The 19,191-nt window shown below is 35.0% G+C and overlaps 1 protein-coding gene across 2 annotated transcripts in view; it reads right to left on the bottom strand.

The window, feature by feature from the left end:
* Positions 1 to 19,191, bottom strand: part of COL25A1 (collagen type XXV alpha 1 chain) — a 409,478-nt gene that overhangs the window by 55,420 nt on the left and 334,867 nt on the right. For both annotated transcript variants that reach the window (XM_072972767.1, XM_072972769.1), the window contains 4 exons: positions 18,578 to 18,622; positions 11,294 to 11,326; positions 10,827 to 10,862; positions 6,179 to 6,223 (listed from right to left, as the gene is read on the bottom strand). In XM_072972767.1, the coding sequence (XP_072828868.1) occupies positions 6,179 to 6,223; positions 10,827 to 10,862; positions 11,294 to 11,326; positions 18,578 to 18,622 (159 nt within the window). The remainder of the gene's footprint in view (positions 1 to 6,178; positions 6,224 to 10,826; positions 10,863 to 11,293; positions 11,327 to 18,577; positions 18,623 to 19,191) is intronic.

The following is a 19,191-nucleotide window of genomic DNA, read 5'->3' as shown; positions in this document are numbered from 1 at the left end:
CTAAATATAAAGTTCCCTTATAGATTAGAGTGTCAGTATTGGAGTTTCTCTCTTTGCCTCTTTGTTTTCCTCTGCTTTCTTTTAGGAATTGGCAATATGTACATAGAGAAATGAAGTCAACTACAAGAAGATTTAGCCATGGGAAGGTGGGATCTATTCACTCTGTTAAGATAAAAGGAAGATGCCTCAAAGATAAGATTTTTGATTGAAGCCATTTTTGCTAAACTCATTTGATATTACTTTTTAAAAATTTGAACAGCCTATTGAGATAGTTTAAATTTTGCGTATTCTGGCCAAAAAGCCCTGAAAAACAAAACAAAAAACCTCTGAACGAGGCAAACAATTATCATCTTCACTAACCAAGAGGGCAAAAAACTCCTGTCCTTCTATATTACAAAAAGGCAAGGGAAAGCTAGGAAGTTCTTTAAAAACATGATCTTTTTGAAATCTAACAATGACTATCAAAGGCCTCATTAAGTCTTAGAATTCCATGATAAAATCTGGATTGATTTTTCCTCAAACCCACATTTAATACATGGCAAGAAAGCATTTCAGACGACCTTACTTTATCTTTTAAATGGCTATTGGGGTAGTTCATGCAATGCTCTTTTTCCAAATACGTGAAGGATGTCCTTCATAGAGGTAAGAAGAGTCAGCAAATAGGTAGCTGGAATTACTAGTCAAGGTAAGAATCAAGAGACAGCTTCATGTATACAGAAATGGCTTACCAGGTGTTTCCCTCTAAACTTCCACAACCTACCATCTGTTAAATGGAATGGCGGCCAGAAAGTCCTAACTGATTAGCTCTTGCCCACAGAAAAATCTCTGGTTTTTCACTTATTACCATTTGTTTTATTTTTTTAAGTCATTATCAATTAAAGGAGTAAAAGATGTTATTTTTTTAACCTGTCTTAAAAAACCTCTAATATACCAGCTTAAATCAAGTCATGTTTTCCATGGTATTTATTACCCCAAGCAGATCGAATTTTCGCTGCCCAAAAAATAGTACAACAGAACTTGAAAAATATGTGCTGATTTGCCTGGGTGCTAAAAGCATCACCGATAATTTTGATTAATGTGTCTTGACACTGAATGCATTAGCTATACAATATTCTTCTTGCTTAAGGGATAATTAGAATTCAAGTCAGCATGATACCTACTTTTGAGGATTACAGCAAGAACATTTGTTGTAATAAGAACCTCCAGGCAGCCAGTTTTGGTAATGATTGATTTGTAAAATTATTGAGGGGAAAAAAAAAGAATGAGAAAGTAGAGTCTGTCCCCAAAACGCTTATTTCCCTTATGGATCACATTTGAGTATAAATTAAAACATCTTGGTGGCTATGATGAGAATGAACTACAATAGCAGGTTTATTTAAAACCCAGAAAACATAACTTTCTGATTTTTTTTTTTCTTAACAGGATTACATCATGAAAACACATTCGGTGTATTTATTCGAGATTTCATTATGGCTGCTAAAAATCTCTGATTTCTGTTGTATGAGTTTCCTAATTGGACTCTTAAATTACTCAACTGCTTAGATGCACTTTGTGCAAGCAGGAAATAATTATAAGTAACAATAACACAATGTTATCCTTTTAACCAGTATTTCTTCCTTTTCTTTTTTCTTTTAGGAAGTCATTTAACATTCTATGTTACTTCCAAAAACCTTCTTTGGCTATTTTTTAAAATGTGATTTGATGTTTCTGAGGAAGGAACCTCATCTTCAGCAGATTTAGAAGTTAAGTTTCTATAGATTACTGAACTCTATACTTAGTCCTAAGAATGCCAAAGTAATGTTTTTGCCATCTGTAAAAATATTGGTCCTTATGTGATTTAGTGTTGAGGATGATTTTATATAACGAGGTCTATAAAGAGTTAGTTGCTGTCTCCTGATCTTCAAGTTGTTGATGTGAATGTCAAATTTTCACTAATGTGGAAGTCAGAACAAAAATATCAAGTTTTGAGGGAAAATACTGTAAAAATTTCTTTCACATCTAAATGATTTTTTTTCCTGATTTGATGTAATTTTTACTGTATTATGTCTCCGTATTATGTCTCCCTACTGCATTCATTTTACTGTTGATGTAAATTTTTTCCAACTTACTTTCTGAATATGATGTGATAAACTAGTAGTCAATGTTGAAAAGAGAAAAGCAAGCATTAAAAATCCACGTTTGTAAAAAATATCTTGGGCTAGGCAACACTATGACTGGGGCTTAGAGATTTCCATCATTACATGGCTAGTTTTCCTTTTGCTTTTCCTGTGAACAGTGTTGGGGAAGGAGAACTTAGTACCACGTCTCCAAAACGTTGTGTTCCCTCATCCTTTGTTTCTGGAATCTATTGGGTTATCGGAAAAGGCAAATAGTGTGATGTCATGTTTCAAGAGAAATTAGGCTATCTTACTGCTTTTAAAGATAACATTCTACCATCACTGCAAAAGAGTTTTCAGAATTTACATCTATGACCCTGTGGAGTATAAATGGCTTTATGATCTCTAGGTTGAAGTTACTCACAGGAGGAAAGATTACATGGAATAGGAGCATAAACAACGTTCCTAAAGTTCTGAGTTGCTCCGACAGAAATCGCAATAGCTAAGGTTTATATAGCATTTACTATAAGCTTGGCAATCTTTTAGGAGCTGCACCTATATTAATTCATTTAATCCCCACAACAATCCTCTGAGTTATGTACAATAATAATTCCCATTTTACAAGGAAACAGGAGCACAGAGAGACTATGTAACTTACTCAATGTCATGATATAGCTTCCTGAACTGGTGCAGGATAGAACCAGGATCTACACACTGGTGGTTTCGTTCTAAAGTCAAAGCTCTTGATCATTGCTCTGCATGACCTAATTAGCAGGATAATGTAATCATAAAAGGGGTAAGCAATTTTTCAAAATGTGTGGAAAGAAAAAATGTTTGAAAATAGGAGCTTGGACTCTTACTGTTTTATGTGATACCAGAAAAGCTGGTCCCAATAAGTTTTACCCATGAAAAATATATTTAAAGGCTTGTTTATAAAAATAATTTTCCCAGCTCAAATCTTATTCCAGAAGACCAGTATTTTCATGGTACATTGTGCATAATTTAATTTTCCCAGTTGAACATCTTAACACTATATGAACCATGAATACACGAAATAGGAACTCCAAATGTCTTCCACATGGCGAGAGCACTCTCCAATACTTGCGCAGGAAGCTTAAGTGTAATCTGAAATTAAGTGATGCCTGTTCTTAGTGACTTTTATGTAGGCCTAAGGTATTAGCACTTTTGTCTGAGTGGGACCCTGAGGTGAGAGACAGATGAGTCTGTTGTCTGTATTTAGGCACTTTGCTCATTTCCGGAGAACTGCGTGGAAGGCATGTGGATGCTCATTAAGTTTCCAACCATTCCCCGAGAGCAACAGGTGGCAAATCAAAGCTTCCCGGCTATGTCATGGCTGGTTTCCTCAACGTCTTGGAAATAACGGATGGCATCTGCACACTCTCTGTAGTACCAGCCGATAAGAAGGAGATGAAGAGCAAGAGGAAGTATTTCCAAAGTGTAAACAAACACACAAGTCGGGGGAGGTTATGACTAATGCTTTTGCTATCACACATTCTAAATCCATATATGGTGGTTTCTTTTAAACACTATTACTCAGAGGGAGGGTATAGCTCAGTGGTAGAGTGTGTGCTTAGCATACATTGAGGTCCTGGGTTCAAACCCCAGTTCCTCTATTAAAAAATAATAATAAGTGAATAAATAAACCTAATTACATTCCCCCCAAAACCAAATAAACATTACTCATTCAAACTATGAAATCAAGATTAATTGTCCTAGGGTTAGCTACCTAATAGAAGCAAGGCATATTAAAAGAATAAAGGCTATCCCAAATTAATGAAGCTATATCATAAATTCATAAACTTTTAACTCTACATTTTAAAATATCCAAAGACCACTAATGACTATGATGTGTTCTTAAACTGTCTCCTTTACAAAATTACTCATTTATACTGAGCACCTACTACATTATAAGGCAAGCTTATCACTTACATCCTGAACTAGAGAGAGAAGACAGAGCTTATTGATTCAAAAATAGAATCTGTGATTTAAATAAAATACTGGATAGTTATCCAACAGTACTTGATAATTACATAGAAAAGTTTCTCTAGTGAATGACTGAAAGGTTTCTGTCAATTGACAGCTTCTTCTCACTATAGTCACTAGTCAGATTAGAAAAACAAAGGAAAATGTCAGGTTTAATATCTTGACAAAAATTTGTCTGGCAATTTCCTATGACCTTGGGAATAAAAACATTTACTGGGGATGGCAAATCATCAACATCCTTCCCAATGTGAAAAAGTTCAAAACCTTCAGGCTAGTCCACAGATGACCAGGAAATGCCCTGGGACATTTTTCATGGTGGAAGACATAAGACAAAAGTAGTGAGGAGAAATAGTAGTAATTGCAATTGTTCTGTTTGTTTGTTTTGGATGGGAAAAAACCCAATACCTTCACCCTTAGGTGCTCTCTCTCACCAGGAAACCTCACACTCAGGAGAAAGGGCAACTGGATTTCCACACCACACTGAGATTCCTGCCACATGACCAGGTGGTGGCAACACTGTGCAACTAACCTACAAGCAAGTTCTTTTAATGCCTTCCCCCTCATTTATAATACTAACAGGTTCTTTTAAATTAGTAATGCATATAATTTTCTTAAATTTGTTTTAAAATCTGTGATTTTCCAGTTATCTGCAAAACTTTTTTTTAATGTGTGAGATTACTAAGGAACTGCTATAAACGCTACAATATGAAATCACATTAATTTATGAAGTTATTTTTGCTAAATATCGAATGATAAGGAAACGACTTTGACTCTTGAGTAAACTGTTGTCATAGAGTGTACTTGTTCAATGAAGAAGCCAAAGACTAAAAATATATTAATAGAAATTGACACAACATTGGTAAACTGACTATACCTCAATTAAAAAAAAAATTAAGAGGAAGACAGAAAACTAGTCTCTCAGAGTCAGGGGAAAAAAAATATTTAGAGGACATATCCAAATATCTATGATACTAATCTGGAAACATCAAACAAAAACCAGTATCAAAATTTCTTAGTGCCAACCTAGAAGCCATAGCTTTCATGTCTGTTAATTATAACAAATATATTCATAAAATATTACATATGATACCATAGGATGTCTGGGAAATCAATAATTTAATATCTTTATTCTAAAATCATATTAATTCATATAAACAGGTACTGTTTATATTAAGCTGTATGTAATCATATTATTTCATATCACATATTTCAAACACAACCTTCATAAAGCAGTATATACAATCCTCTTACTGAAACTAGGAATATAAATTTTAGAATGGTCTAATCATGCTAGAGGTTAATTCAAAATTCCTTAAGATGACAACAATGTAAAGAAAAATCTACTTGCATTATGCTATCCTGTCAAACAGTTCTAGAGTTTAAAAAAAAAACTTTAAAATAAGAAGCTGAATTTAAGGGAGTAACTACAGCTAAGCTAGTAGAATTTTTAAGCCTTTTTAGTTGCTACATTAGAAAATGTAAACAATTAAAAAATGTTTCTTAACATTTTTAGATGATTTAAAATATGTATAACAACGTTTTCAAATGAAGCTTTAAGCAAGTATTTCAAAAAATACAAATTTTATGGGAATAGTACATGTCAATATAGTTTAGTAATATGATTTGTACCCTGCAGTGAGAATTACTGACAGGAAGTGGAAGCACAAAACATTTTAGAGGGATTATTATAATGGGCGAATCACAAAAACAGCTGCTTAAATGTTAGATTTATGGGGATGTTAAGATTCTAATTCTGGCCAAAATCTGACAGGATTTTAAGAGTAAGATTCAAATGTGAAGATAGGCATTCTAGACTTTAAATAATTCCTATAACTTCAAGTGAAATGACTTTTACACTTATTTAAGGGGCAGAGTAGGTTATATATGGAATAAACAGTGGATACACAGTCCAGATAGCCACGGCAAACTTTAGAAATACCTGCACTTCATTTTTAATTAAAAAATTTAATTGATTGAGGTGGTTGGTGAGTATTTAAAGAACAGCACTCTGTTTTTAGTTTTCATTTTTCCATTTTTGTGACTCTCACAATTACAGTTCTGTGAAGCCAAGTATTTACCTTTATCCCCGGAAGTCCAGGAAGCCCAGGAAGCCCTGGTTCACCCTACGTAGGAAAATCACACAGCATTATAGAGCAATATTCACTCAGTCACAGTATCTGAGAAAAACATGGCAAATGTAGATGAATTCTTGCTGTATGTGTGTATATAAATATGTCTATTATATACATACTGTCTAGTTTCAAGACGTTTGGTGAGATTGCATAGTTCAGTCAACTCTTGATTCAGGGATTGGTTGACCATTTGGCAGATGATTCAGAATTTTCCCTTTTGCTTCCAATTCACTGCCCATTATCATCTCTACCAGAAGGTGAGAAAGAGGAGTAAAGGGAGAAGGAGCTCCTATGTTTTATTACTTCCTGGCAAATGATTTGTTAAGGAGGCTGAAGCTATTTGCTGAAATGAGGATTACATGTGCATTTGAATAATGCATCCTATTCCGGTGCTCTCTTACCTCAGATAATCAAGAGTTGGCTGTGTGAACAGATGGTCACATCGAAACAATATACATTAAAAGTCTTGCTCACTTAAAAGTATAATAAGATTTCTTTTCCATTCCTGAATGATGAGAAGATAAATGCATGGTTAAGATTATACTTAACTCCAGTCCGTATATCTGACAATTGTTGAGTCTGGGTAACCCTGCTTAGCAATTTAAGGGCTAATGGTACCATGCAGCTGTTTCTGAATACAGGTTTGAGATTAAGTGGGACATTTTGGGTGAGCACACTGGAGTCAAGCTAAATCTTCTCATTTTCACAGAATTGTCCACATTATTTTAAGAACAAAATACAGCGACAGGAAGTTATATTGCTTAGAAAAATCTGCTGAATTCCACTAAAGAAGCATAAAGGGATTGCTAGAGAAAATAAAAGTCCATCCAGTGTTGGACTGAGGTGACTAATATTTGTGGAAATAACATTTGAAGGTAAAAGGGTCACACTGTTTCATGATGATGGCAGTGCAATGACAATTATACCAAAAGAGATAGAAGCATCAAATTTGCAATAAAAATGGTAGAGGAGGGCACTTTTTAAATCTAAATGCTTGAACAATCCTTATTCCAAGGAAAATCTAAGATCAACTAGACATTTCATCTTTCATATTATAACTTTCAAATTATGGAAAGCTATAATTTGCTCTGGGATTGTCACACAATGACTTCAGATATTGTTTATATTAAGCTATATGGTTAAACATAGAAAGAACAATGACTTTCCTGATGGTTTAGGTCAAAGGTGCTTCAGGAATGCAAAAGAAAAGCTATTCTGTCTGAAACTATTTAAATGAAAGTTTGCATTGGGAACAAAAAGACTAAGATGAGATTAAGCCAGAGAAGAAAGAATGAGTATTAAGAATTTGGCATTTCACTCAAAGAACACTTGTATAAGTAGGTTAAACTTTACACAGATACAGTGTAGTACATTTGATTTTTATTTTTCTTTCCCTTTTTCCTTTCAGTCAATAAATTTAGGAAGATCTAGTAAAAAGGGTTTGTATTGATATTTCACTGAAGATTCTCTTTTACTAAGAAAAAAGTATAAGGCCCTTGAAAACACTGTATGTTGCCGCAGAATATACAATCAATAAAAGTAAACATATTGGTGACAAATTTATAGTTTTGTATTGTTTTAGAAAAGCCCCCCTCAACTCAATAGATCCTATTTAAAACCATGTGTGGAAGGAAATATACAAGTTATAATACTATTTTCCGAAAGGAGCTTTTACTATAGCCTTCCCTCCCATCAAATTAAAAGGATCCTCTGACTACATTAAAGTAAGATATTTATAAACACGTGCATGTTTTCTCATAATAAGAAAGATGTATAAGACATTATGTATGTATATGGGTTATAAATGTACTTTTTAATGAACAAATATTTCAGGAATTCATATTCCATAGTTCTATATTTTTATAAATTTGGCTTTCCAAATTTATGTTTACTTAAAAGTTGACATAATGAAAGGTTATAAAATATTTAATGTTACCTTCTGTGAAACATTTCAACATTTTTACAAAGATTTCTTCTTATATAAATTCTGTCTCTACATTATGAAGGCTTATCTTCTAATTAAGAGATAGCTTTTCAGTGAATTTCTCCATTCTTGCCTGTTTCTTGGAACTGAGCTGAGTTCTTGGGCATCAACAGCCCAAGGCCAGATCTGGGTCATAATTAAAAATTGGTTTGTTATTCTATTCGAAGAATACTTGTCCAAGTAGATTAAACTCCACATTGATACATTATACTTCTGGTTTTCTTTTTCTTTCCCTTTCACTCTTTACTCTCCAGTATAGGAGACCCTTGTCTACTGTCAAAGTCAGTTCTCTGCTTTTACCCCATGTCCTCTTGAGAGTGCCTGTATTTCTAGATATATTTCAACTGTGCAGGTCACTTCCAATGGGAGAATAAGACCTTTTAATGCCTCTGAAACTAAAAAAATATATTCTAAAAAGATACGGAAGAGTTAGGAAGAAAAGAATTACATGATGAAACACAATACCTATTTTACAAATCTACACACTCCCTTTACAAACATATATACCCTAACTCACGTATCAAACACACAATCTCCTGTTGAGTCTATAAAAAAGAAAAAATAAATAATGAAATCATTCTACATTATGAATGTTACTCTAAATAACAAACTTTCATACTGCAAAATACCAGACAGTAGAGAGCTAATCAGTGCGCTTTTCGTACCATCGGGATATTCTCTACTTTTGTGGGAATGTCCCTAACACAGGAGCAGAAGTACCAGTGAACCCACAGCACAGATCTGCAATGGTGAGAAAAACGTCACGAAAGACCTCTTAAATGGATTCTGTACTCAGTTCTGCTTGTCTTTTTCCAATTGAAGTAAGCAGCAAGCAAGGAAGCACTCTACTTCTAAATCATTTATGGGGTATGTTTTGCCAAATCCAGATATTAAACAAAGGAAGACATAAATATTGTGGGAAAGTGAGATTGCATCAAAGGGCAGAATCTGGCCTAAATATTAATGAAAAAGAGACTGCTAATTTCAGGGCACATTTTCTTTCAGATAGAATCCACCTTGTCTCTCAATATAATTTAAAAGAGGCTTTTAGTGAAATATTAAAAAAAAAAGCCAATGATTCCATATGTACACCTATAAACTTCCAGAAATGAATCTAAAATATATTTTAAATAATCATGATAAAGTTTTATTAACCAGTTGAAAATCAATTTGGATCTTCTACTCTGAAAACCATGGAACCTATATGAAATGATAGCAGATTTGTTTTATTTTTTAAAAAGACATAACAGTTTTGCAGACATTTCTTTCAGCTTATCACAGATTTGGAGAGCAGTTTAAATTTAGCCTTTAATTTTTAAACACTAAGGGACTTAAAATTAGATCAACTGAGAAAATAAATTGCTCTTTCAAACCAAAGCAGATCATGGATCTCTGTGATATTGCTAATTTCAAATTTCTTACATAAAGAATCAGTAGGAAATCTCAGGAACTGAATAGCAAAATTTGCAGAGTTCTGCTGGACTCTTTGGTAAAGTCTCAACTTTACCTGAGACAGGGCCTGATGAATTATTACTCTTAGATTCTTAACTTCAAGAGAAAAAAATCTATTTTTAAATTAGAGAAACATTAAAAGAATATGAAAGATCTTCTTAAAAATTACTCTAATCCTATGTGTTTAAAGAAAGCAAGGCTCCTCTCAATGACTTCAAGAATGTGGGAATATTTTTTTATGTTATATCATATTTTAAAGTTCCAAAGTACTACTATAAGATTTATTCTCTTTCCCTTTATAAAAACCAGGGATGTTCTATGTTTTTATTCATATTTTTTGCCCTATACCATCAGCTACTGCTAGACAAAGACAGAGTCATGATCTTGAGAGATTTAACCTAATGTGGAATTCACATTTACTTGTTAGCAACAATACATCTGTTATCTGAAATCTGACTGCACAGGGCATTGATATCCAGATGCTCGACGATAAACTACTAACAGTTGTTTCCTGCTTCAGACTTAAATGAGACTATGAATCTAAACATATCCACTGCCTGTCCTCTAATTTATCACTGAAGTAAAGCACAAATGATAAAAAAATTAATGTATGTCTCTATGGTTTGGTTAACATGGTTTGGCTACTGTTTCCAATTAAAATTTAACTTATGAAAAAATCTCTTTGTACAACATAATATTCACTGCATAGGTAGATATTCACATAAAAATTATCATTAGGGAAGTGTTTGAATTGAAAGGAAGGGAATATAATTTTAAAAGAACTGTCCATCATTCCCTATTGAGATAGTTTAGTAAGTACATCATTTCTTCTCATGAAAGATAGAAACATGCAGTGTCTTTAAACATGCAAGATAAGTTGTTGGCATTCTAACCCAAATGATCTTTGTTAGTCTCAAACAGCTCAATACGTGCAGACTTTAGTTCATTAAGCGTCTTTTCACATGTACAGAGTGTGTTTTCACTTTTGCTGTGGTCATCAACCCTTTTAAAATGCAAAACCATCGATAACATTGCATACAAAGCATGAAAATTACATCATTTTGCAATAATCCATTTCATGTTACATAGTGGATAGTAGATATAATGGAATGGTGACTATGAGACAGTACAAAGAACACACTACGAGAGAGATACTACCTTTTGCCCAGGACGACCAGATTCTCCGGGTTCTCCCTGGCCAAAGAAAACCAAAAATGAAAAGGACAGTCTTACAAGAATTTTCCAAAACCCTTAGGGCCCTGGGCACTTTCACAGAGATGGTTCAGCCTCCCTGATGACATGCATTTCGTGCACTTTATTCTGTTACTCTGCCTCTTACTAGACATAGGAACTTTTTTCCCCCTGCTGCGAATATACCTAAAGCTCACATACAAATCCACATTTCCATAAAAACCAATCAGAAAGGGAAGAGAAGGCAAGACCTCTCATTTAAGCCTTTGTCAGATTTCCAGCAGATGCTGCCTGTTGTTTGGAAGCTGATTATTGCAGGAGAATAGGCACAGAGTCAGAACCATCAAAGTTGGTAAGTGGGAAGAGAAACAAGAGGCTTATAAAAGTCAAAACTGTAACTCCTGGGGTACAAACACTTGTAAGGCTATAGTTACCTTAATTCCTGCAGCAGACGATCCAGGGTCACCCTAAAATAAAACCCAGGAGAGATGATCCCACAAGTTATAGGAACAGGAAACACACAAACATACTGAGAGCCATTATGGACAGGAGCACTCAAGGAAACTCCACGACTAATGGGCAAAACACGCTCCCTAAGAATTTGTATCAATATGTCAGCTGTTAAGATGTCAACAATTCCAAGATAAACAACATATTTTCTAAAACTATGGGTTTACTTTGAATGCAAAATACATAAGGACCACGTTCCTGGAAATAAATATATAAATATGGATCTCTTCCCTTGATACAGCGCTAAAATTGTATTCTAAAGCAACACATTATCATTAGCAGATCTGGAATTTTAGTTTTCTCTATTTCTGGAATTTATTAATGTCACTGGCTATCATTTACTAGGAGTTCCCTGACCCTTTCTGACTTCAGAAAGTCAGGGTTCAACAGATGAGTCAAAGGGTTAATGATGCTGAGTTGGAAAAAGCCACGCAGCCAGTTAGTTTGTTTTCCTCATGAAGCTCCATCACAGTTACGACCGGCATGTTTTTTCTAGCTCTACACTTATTTCATTGTAAGGCAGTCACTGGAAAGTTGCAGGATGATGGATGACTTGTGGGTGACAGGGACACGTGGAAGATCTGAGAGAAAATCTTGAGATGGAATCTGGTTTTCTAAAAGGCATTGTAGTCCACCCTGATTTCATGGAGGGTGACTACATTTCTATGGCAAGTCTGTTCTAAATGTGCAGATGGGGACAAGCAGAAAGGAATACAGAGGGTGGCTGACGATGTTGCTTATTTCTGAAATGAGGCCAGCCCAGGGCCTAGATTTTCAAGTTCTTTCTAGCCCTCCGCCCCACAAACATGCTTCTAGGAAAATAAAAGGGAGAATATTTAGTCATTTGAGACCGTCCAGAAAATAGAAGCAGCCAGAAAGGGTAAGGCACATATTGGGGTTTCCTCAGTGGTCCTACCTGAGCGGTGCAAGCACTCAGAGAGCTCCAGGGGATGAGTTCCTTGTGTTAGATTTAAAGAGTTTCTCATCAGTCTCTCAGAGACAGAGGTAAGGCCTCAGGCCTCTGTTCATGAAGCACTTGGCCCCTCCCTCCATTTCTCTCCCCTCTTCCCTTGGCTGGCACCTTTTCTTTCTTCAGATTAAGAAAAATATTAGGGGGGAATATTAGATTTTTGTTTATTCATTTTTTAGAGGAGGTACTGGGGGATTGAACCTGGGACCTCGTGCATGCTAAGCACATGCTCTACCACTGAGCTATACTCTCCCCCTTCTTTCTTTAGCTCTTAAGTGGCTTTACCTCAACTCCTCCCCGACCAACCTAGACACATGCCTTCACGTGCACATCTTACCCTGTAGCATCTGTTCACGTCCTGCAAAGCTCACTGTGTGCGTATCATGTAGGTATGTTTTCTGCCTATTCTTTTTTTGTCCCTATTAGACAATCAGCCACAATGTGGGCAGGTTCAGTGCCTATTTTTAGTCACTGTCTGAATAAAATATGCTCAATACATATACGGTGAATGAATGAACAAATCTCAAAAATAATGTTTTAAGCAGGCCACCAAGAATCAAAATGCAAAACAAACTTTAGGAAGAAAACCAAAAAAACCTCAGGAAGGAGAAGGAAATAATAAATTAGCTTATTTGAGGAAACATACATATTCGAGTTTTGTTGACATCTGTTACTGCTATTGCCTGAGGAAAAATTAAAACATAAACGTGACGAGATGTATAGAAGAGGATCCCACATACTGTCTAATTGTGAGATGAGACTGGTTTCTTTTCCCCATCATTAGCATTCAGTTGAGTTCTGAATGGAAAGTGAAATAAATGTGGCTAATAAAGTAATACTTACTTCTATTTCTACTAAATCAAGTCTGAAAGCCATCTACGCCAATGAACGAAATTTGCAATATTTTGCACAAAAAGACCTTTGTTTTCACTAAAGTAATTTCAGCTTTGCCAAGTCCCTTTTTCCATCTTATTTATACCTCACGAGATTCCCAAGCGATAGGACAGATAGTACTATTTTCACTTAATAGATGAGGAAATTGAAGTAACTTGAGGCTAAGTGAATTTTGGACTTCCTAAACTCTATTGCCATATTCTTTTTATTGGAATAAGAAAGGAATTATTGGTCTATTTTATTTTAACACCCGAGCATAACGGTGGTAGTAAAATTGTAAATAAAAGGAAATTTCTTGCATTAACTTTAGTTTAAAAACTTTTTTTTTCAGTGTTTTAATAGAAACTGACTGGATAAATCCACTAATGAGAGTAAGGACTAAATTTAGTTCTCACAGAAAGCGGACAGGAAGAAAAGGAGTTTCCTGAAAGGCTGATTTATTTGTGGAAACTGGAGCAGTTTCATTTGATGGACAACTATGAGTGATATTTCAGTTTTCTTCTCGGAAATTAGAACTGTGAAATCTCAAGGAATTTTTACAACTTTTAAATGGCAAGGCAACTGTTGGAAGACATTAATAAGTTAAACATTTAAAAGGATAATACTGCAAGTAGTGAAAATAAAACAGTCCATGTTTATAATCCTTATTCCTTCAAAAGTGAAAATGAATACAGGATTAAAGCAGGGAAAAAACCCAACTGTGTCTCTCCAAGTATACTCTTAGCTTCATAAATCAGTTGGTTAGGAAGCAAACATTTCCACAGGGTAAATCATAAAGCGAAAAACACTTTGAGAGGATACCTGAGGTAAATGAATTTGACTTTGCTGTTGACCATTCAAGTACAGAGTTTTTGTTTTTGTCTGTGATGATTTTCAAACACAACACTTGGTATGCACTTATGTGTGTTAATAAAGTTTACGTGGATAGATGAAGTGAAGGTGGTGACATTTCTATCCTTCATTAATTCATTCATAGATTTTATTGAGCTCCGGTTCTGTTCTGGCCTTGTTCTGGATACTGGGATTCTAGCAGCTAGGGAGACAAAGTGAACAATGCAGTTTCAAACCCTGCCCATGTCCTATGCTTCTGACAAAGTCACCCCTCCGTTTCCTTGGGTTCTACATCTGCGGTTTCACCTAACCTCTGATCAAAAATGTTTGGGGAAAAAAATTCCAGAAAATTCCCAAAAGCAAAACTTGAATTTCTCCATGCCTGACAATTATTTACATAGTAGTAGGTATTATAAGTGACCTAGAGATGCTTTATAGTACAGTTGACCTTTGAACAACACAGGCTTGAACTGCAAATGTCCAATTATATGCAGATTTATTTTAATAATAAATAGTACGATACCACATGATCCGCAGTTGGCTGAATTTGGCGGATGTGGAACCATAATACCGAGGAAACAGGGATATGAAGGAACTGTGTATAAGGAGGGCTCATTATAAATAATACCCCGACTTTCAACTGTGGCAGAGTTTCAGTACCCCTAAGCTTCACATTGTTTAAGGGTCAACTGTATATGGGAGGATGTATGTAGGTTATATGCAAATATTATGCCATTTTATATAAGGAACTTGAGCATTGTAGGATTTTGGCATCTGTGGGAATCCTGGAGCCAATTTCCTGGGAATACCAACGGACTACTGAAATCATTTGTATATGTGTATGGAATATATATATATATATATATTCAAAAACATTATTGATTGAAAGCATAAAAGATATTTTCTTTTTCTTTCTTTCCATTTACAAAAAAATCTGGGTTAGGAAGAAATTGTCATGTTGGAAAATTCTGTGTCACTGTATATACACAGAAAACATGATAAACAAATGCCTGGTATAGGAAAAATTTCTACCATTCAATGAAAATAAGAAGCAGGTGAAAATAAAAAAAATAATTTTTTTAAAAGGCAGTTCACTCAATAAATATTTATTATCTTCCTACTATGTGCCAGGAACTTGGATTGGTGTTGGGAATAGAACAGTTTGGTAACATACAGTCTTTGTTTGTGTATTTTTTTCTTTTCCAGTGAGCTGGATGCCCAATGAAACAAGGAATTACAATAAATTGTGGTAGGGGTTATGAAAGGGATCATAAAGAGTGCTCTGGGAGCACACAGCAGGTAACCGAGCCAATCCACAGGAGACTGAAATGACGTATCAATTCAGGTTTCAGTGAACTGAAGAATAGGATTAGAATGTGAGGAAGTGGACAGAGAGCAAGAGAATTCTAAGCCAAGGGAATCAGCATGCGTGCTAAGTTGGAGAAGGCCCTGTGCCCACGGAGATAAGAAAAGAAGACAATTTGGTGGGTGGTTCCCAATATGGGTGTGGCTTCTGAAAGGCTCAGAGGATGAAAATCAAAGATGCTCTGTAGGTGGGTGTAAGGAAAGAAGGCAGCGTATTTATAGAAATGAAGATTGAGGGAGCAAAGAAAATGATGACACAGACAGGTAATACCAAGAAAGTAAAGCTTCTGAACAAACAAGTAGCACTGTGAACAACAGAGCAGCATTCAGCGGTTGGCACCAATACTTTCTTGCAAGTTGGGGGAAACAGTTAAAGAAATCCATTTCTATATTTGTTGGTGGGATTAACACTCTAAAGAGTAGAACATAACCTTTCCATAGTAACTCCACACATGATTGAAATCAGTCTTTGGCAGGTCATTCTTAATCCTAGAGTGCATCGTAGCTGCTGGCCACAGAGACAACCCAGCCCAGAGGTTTTTACAGTGCCACAGCATTTCCAGATGACCACTCTGGAAGGGCTTAGATTGTTTTACCATTTAAAGGCACTGAGTTGGATCAAAAGGAAAAAAATCCTATTAAAGTGAATCAGCCAATGACGTAATTTACTACATCAATGGCAGAAAAGAAGCAATTTTTGATTTTACATCTCAGACTTGGTAAATGATGAATGAGTTTCACATACTGAACTCAAAGGCCATGAGAAGTGTTTCCAACATGCTGGAAACAAATTATATGACAGAAGCAGGAAATATGTAAAAAACACATCAAAAATTATATTCCAATTACAGCATTCCCAGGGATGAATGCTACAGGTCAGATTACTTTTTATATGTTACAGATTCCTATTTACAGTTCCCTGTTTAGATCCATTGAAAGTTTGTAGAAATGATTTCCATTTTAACCAAAGCATTTCTTGTACTTAATTTCAGTTTACTAATAAAACTTTTTGATAAAAAAGAAAAATAAACCAATCTAGTTGATTTCAACTTCCATGTGGTAAGAAAGCTAACATTTATTGAGAGTTTACTGTATGTGAGTTGGTATGGTAAATGATTTACATTAGTATAAAAAGTAAGAATAGTATTCCTTTGAGATGAATTTAGCCTTTACAAAGAAAAAAAGTTGCTTTACTGTTGCAAAATTAAAATTTTAAAATGTGTGATTAAAGAAACAATTATTGGCTAATGTTCAAAAAATGAAGCTGTAAAAATACATCTTCTAAAACATAAAATTCTCTGCACAAATCCACATAAGCATAGTTCAAACTTGGTGTATATTTTTTCCACTTGAAGAAACTGCTCTCTGTTTAGAAGATTTCTTTCTTTAAGCAGAGGCTGGCAACTGTGGTCTGAGGGTCAAATCCAGCTAGCCACCTGTTTTTGTATGGCCCATGAGCTAAGAATGATTTTCACATTCTTAATGGTTAAAAAAATCAAAAGAATAATTATTTCATGACATGCAAAAACCACATGAAGTTAAAATTTCACTGTCCAGAAATAAAGTTTTATTGGAATACAGCCACTCTTGTTTGTATTCATATTGTCTATGGTGGCTGTCATGCTATGATGACAGAGTTAACTAGTTGTGACAGACACCATATGGTCCACCAAACCTAAAATATTTATTTTTTAGCCCTTTACAGAAAAAGTTTACTAACCTGTGCTTTTAAGCAAAAACAAGAAAGTTAAATGTAACAGTCATGTTTATAGAACTGGGGTTTGAAATTTTGACTTCATGACTTAACACAGGTATACGACTGGTCCTGTCAGTATTAAACATATTCAAGCCATGTTGGATTGCAGTGTGATACTTAAATTTGACAGTTGAATAAAATGGGTTTACAGCAGTGGTTCTCAATGAGGGATGATTTTGTTTCCTGGGGACAACTGGCAATGTCTAGAGGTAAGGTTGGTTGTCATACTCGAGGATGCTAGTGGCTTCTAGTGGGCAGAGGCCAGGAAGGATGCTAGACATCTGACAGCCTCCCCAGGAAGGATTATCTGGCCCAAAATGTCAGCAGTGCTGAGGCTGAGAAGCCCTGGTCTACAAGAAACTGGGAGTCCACTCAAATTTCTAGACTGCTCTTCAAACTACAAACACAATTGCTACTTGGTGACATTAACTTATTCCTACCACCTAGGCCATATTGGTATTAATATTTATAAGAATGAGAAAGATAAATTTCTTTTTATTTTATGGGTATGTTTTTATGACTAACAATTATCCACCTGTAGTGTAATAATTTTCAAAGTAGAGTATTCTCATTCTCAATTATAAGCCTAAATGAATCACTTTTTAAAATCACTTAGTCACTTAGCTTGACTTAAATTAAAATCTGACTATACTATTTTTAATTTCTTAGAAGCTCTTTTTCTTAATTCTTAACATATAGCACAAATGAAATAAAAATTTCTTTATATGTCTAAGATGTCTGTGAAGTAAGAATCCAAGCAGAAAGCCGTGATGGACTGGGGGAAAAGAGGAGACAGGAAGATGAACCAAAGGCCACTGCAACATAAATGCCAATAATGGTTTAAAAGACAAATACTACTACTACTACTACTACTACTACAAAGGCTGACAAAATATTTGAATTTAGAGATTTTAAGTTGAGGCAACTCTTCAAGACTGCATTAGAGGCTCTAAGCGACTGACATTAACTTATTATCTAACTTTGACATCTGATCCCAATCCTCTGCAATCTTCTGTCCTAAAATTGGGACAAATGCAATCATTTTAGGAACTCAATTTTTATATCTCTGTGTATAAAGGGAGTATTCATTTACACATGAATAAGTGTCTTTTTTTCTTTGAAAGCCATGTTACAGGAAACCTAACTTCACACTTTCTAGAATTTTTGACATACCACTTTACTTTTAAAATATTTAAATTTGTAGCTAGAAGCTTGTGGAATAATCATCTTTTATAAATTAGATATTTATGTTTCCTAATCCTGGAGAATTATCTCTGATCTTGTCATATTAAGCTACTACCACTCACTCACTCAAAATCTGCCATTTTCATATACACGAAAACAATATTGCTTGCCCATACACATACTCTTTCATGTTTCACAACACTGTACCTTTTCGCCTGTGTCACCTTTGGGGCCATTCTCTCCAGCATCTCCCTAAGGAGGGAAAAAAAGCAATATGTGTAAAATATATTGGTGACATTAAGCAGAAAATATGTTTCATTTTTTTTCTTTCATAGGCACTATATATCAAAATCTGTTGTACATGTCCTGTAGAGCTAATGGACTGTTACTTGACCAGCTGCCTGATATCAACGGGTCCAAATAAATTTTATTACAATGAATGCAGCTGAACAGTTTTAAAGTACTCCACAATATTAACAGAAAGCAATTTCTCTGACTTCTGATAGCTTTTTTGGCACTTAGAGCCTCCTTAACTCTATCTCTTTTCTCCTCTGCTCAGAGCTTCACTTGTAACAAAGACTTTCTCTTGACTCTCTCCTTATGCCACCATCTCTGTCTCCTTCCTCCCGCCATTCCTGCCTCCTGGACTCCTGTCCACTCCCTTCCCACAACTCTGTATAAATCCTACTCTGTCTCCTAGTCCATCTCAAATCTCCAGGCCCTCAAAGTCATGACACAGCCCTCAAAACTGGTGCATGAATATTGATTTATCTGGGCCTATATGTTTTGCATTTGTGAAATAAATGTTTTCCATTTTATTA

The sequence above is a fragment of the Vicugna pacos genome, chromosome 2 (genome assembly GCF_048564905.1).
Source record: "Vicugna pacos chromosome 2, VicPac4, whole genome shotgun sequence".
Classification (NCBI taxonomy): Eukaryota; Metazoa; Chordata; class Mammalia; order Artiodactyla; family Camelidae; genus Vicugna; species Vicugna pacos.
This window is presented reverse-complemented; position numbering and strand designations above follow the sequence as displayed.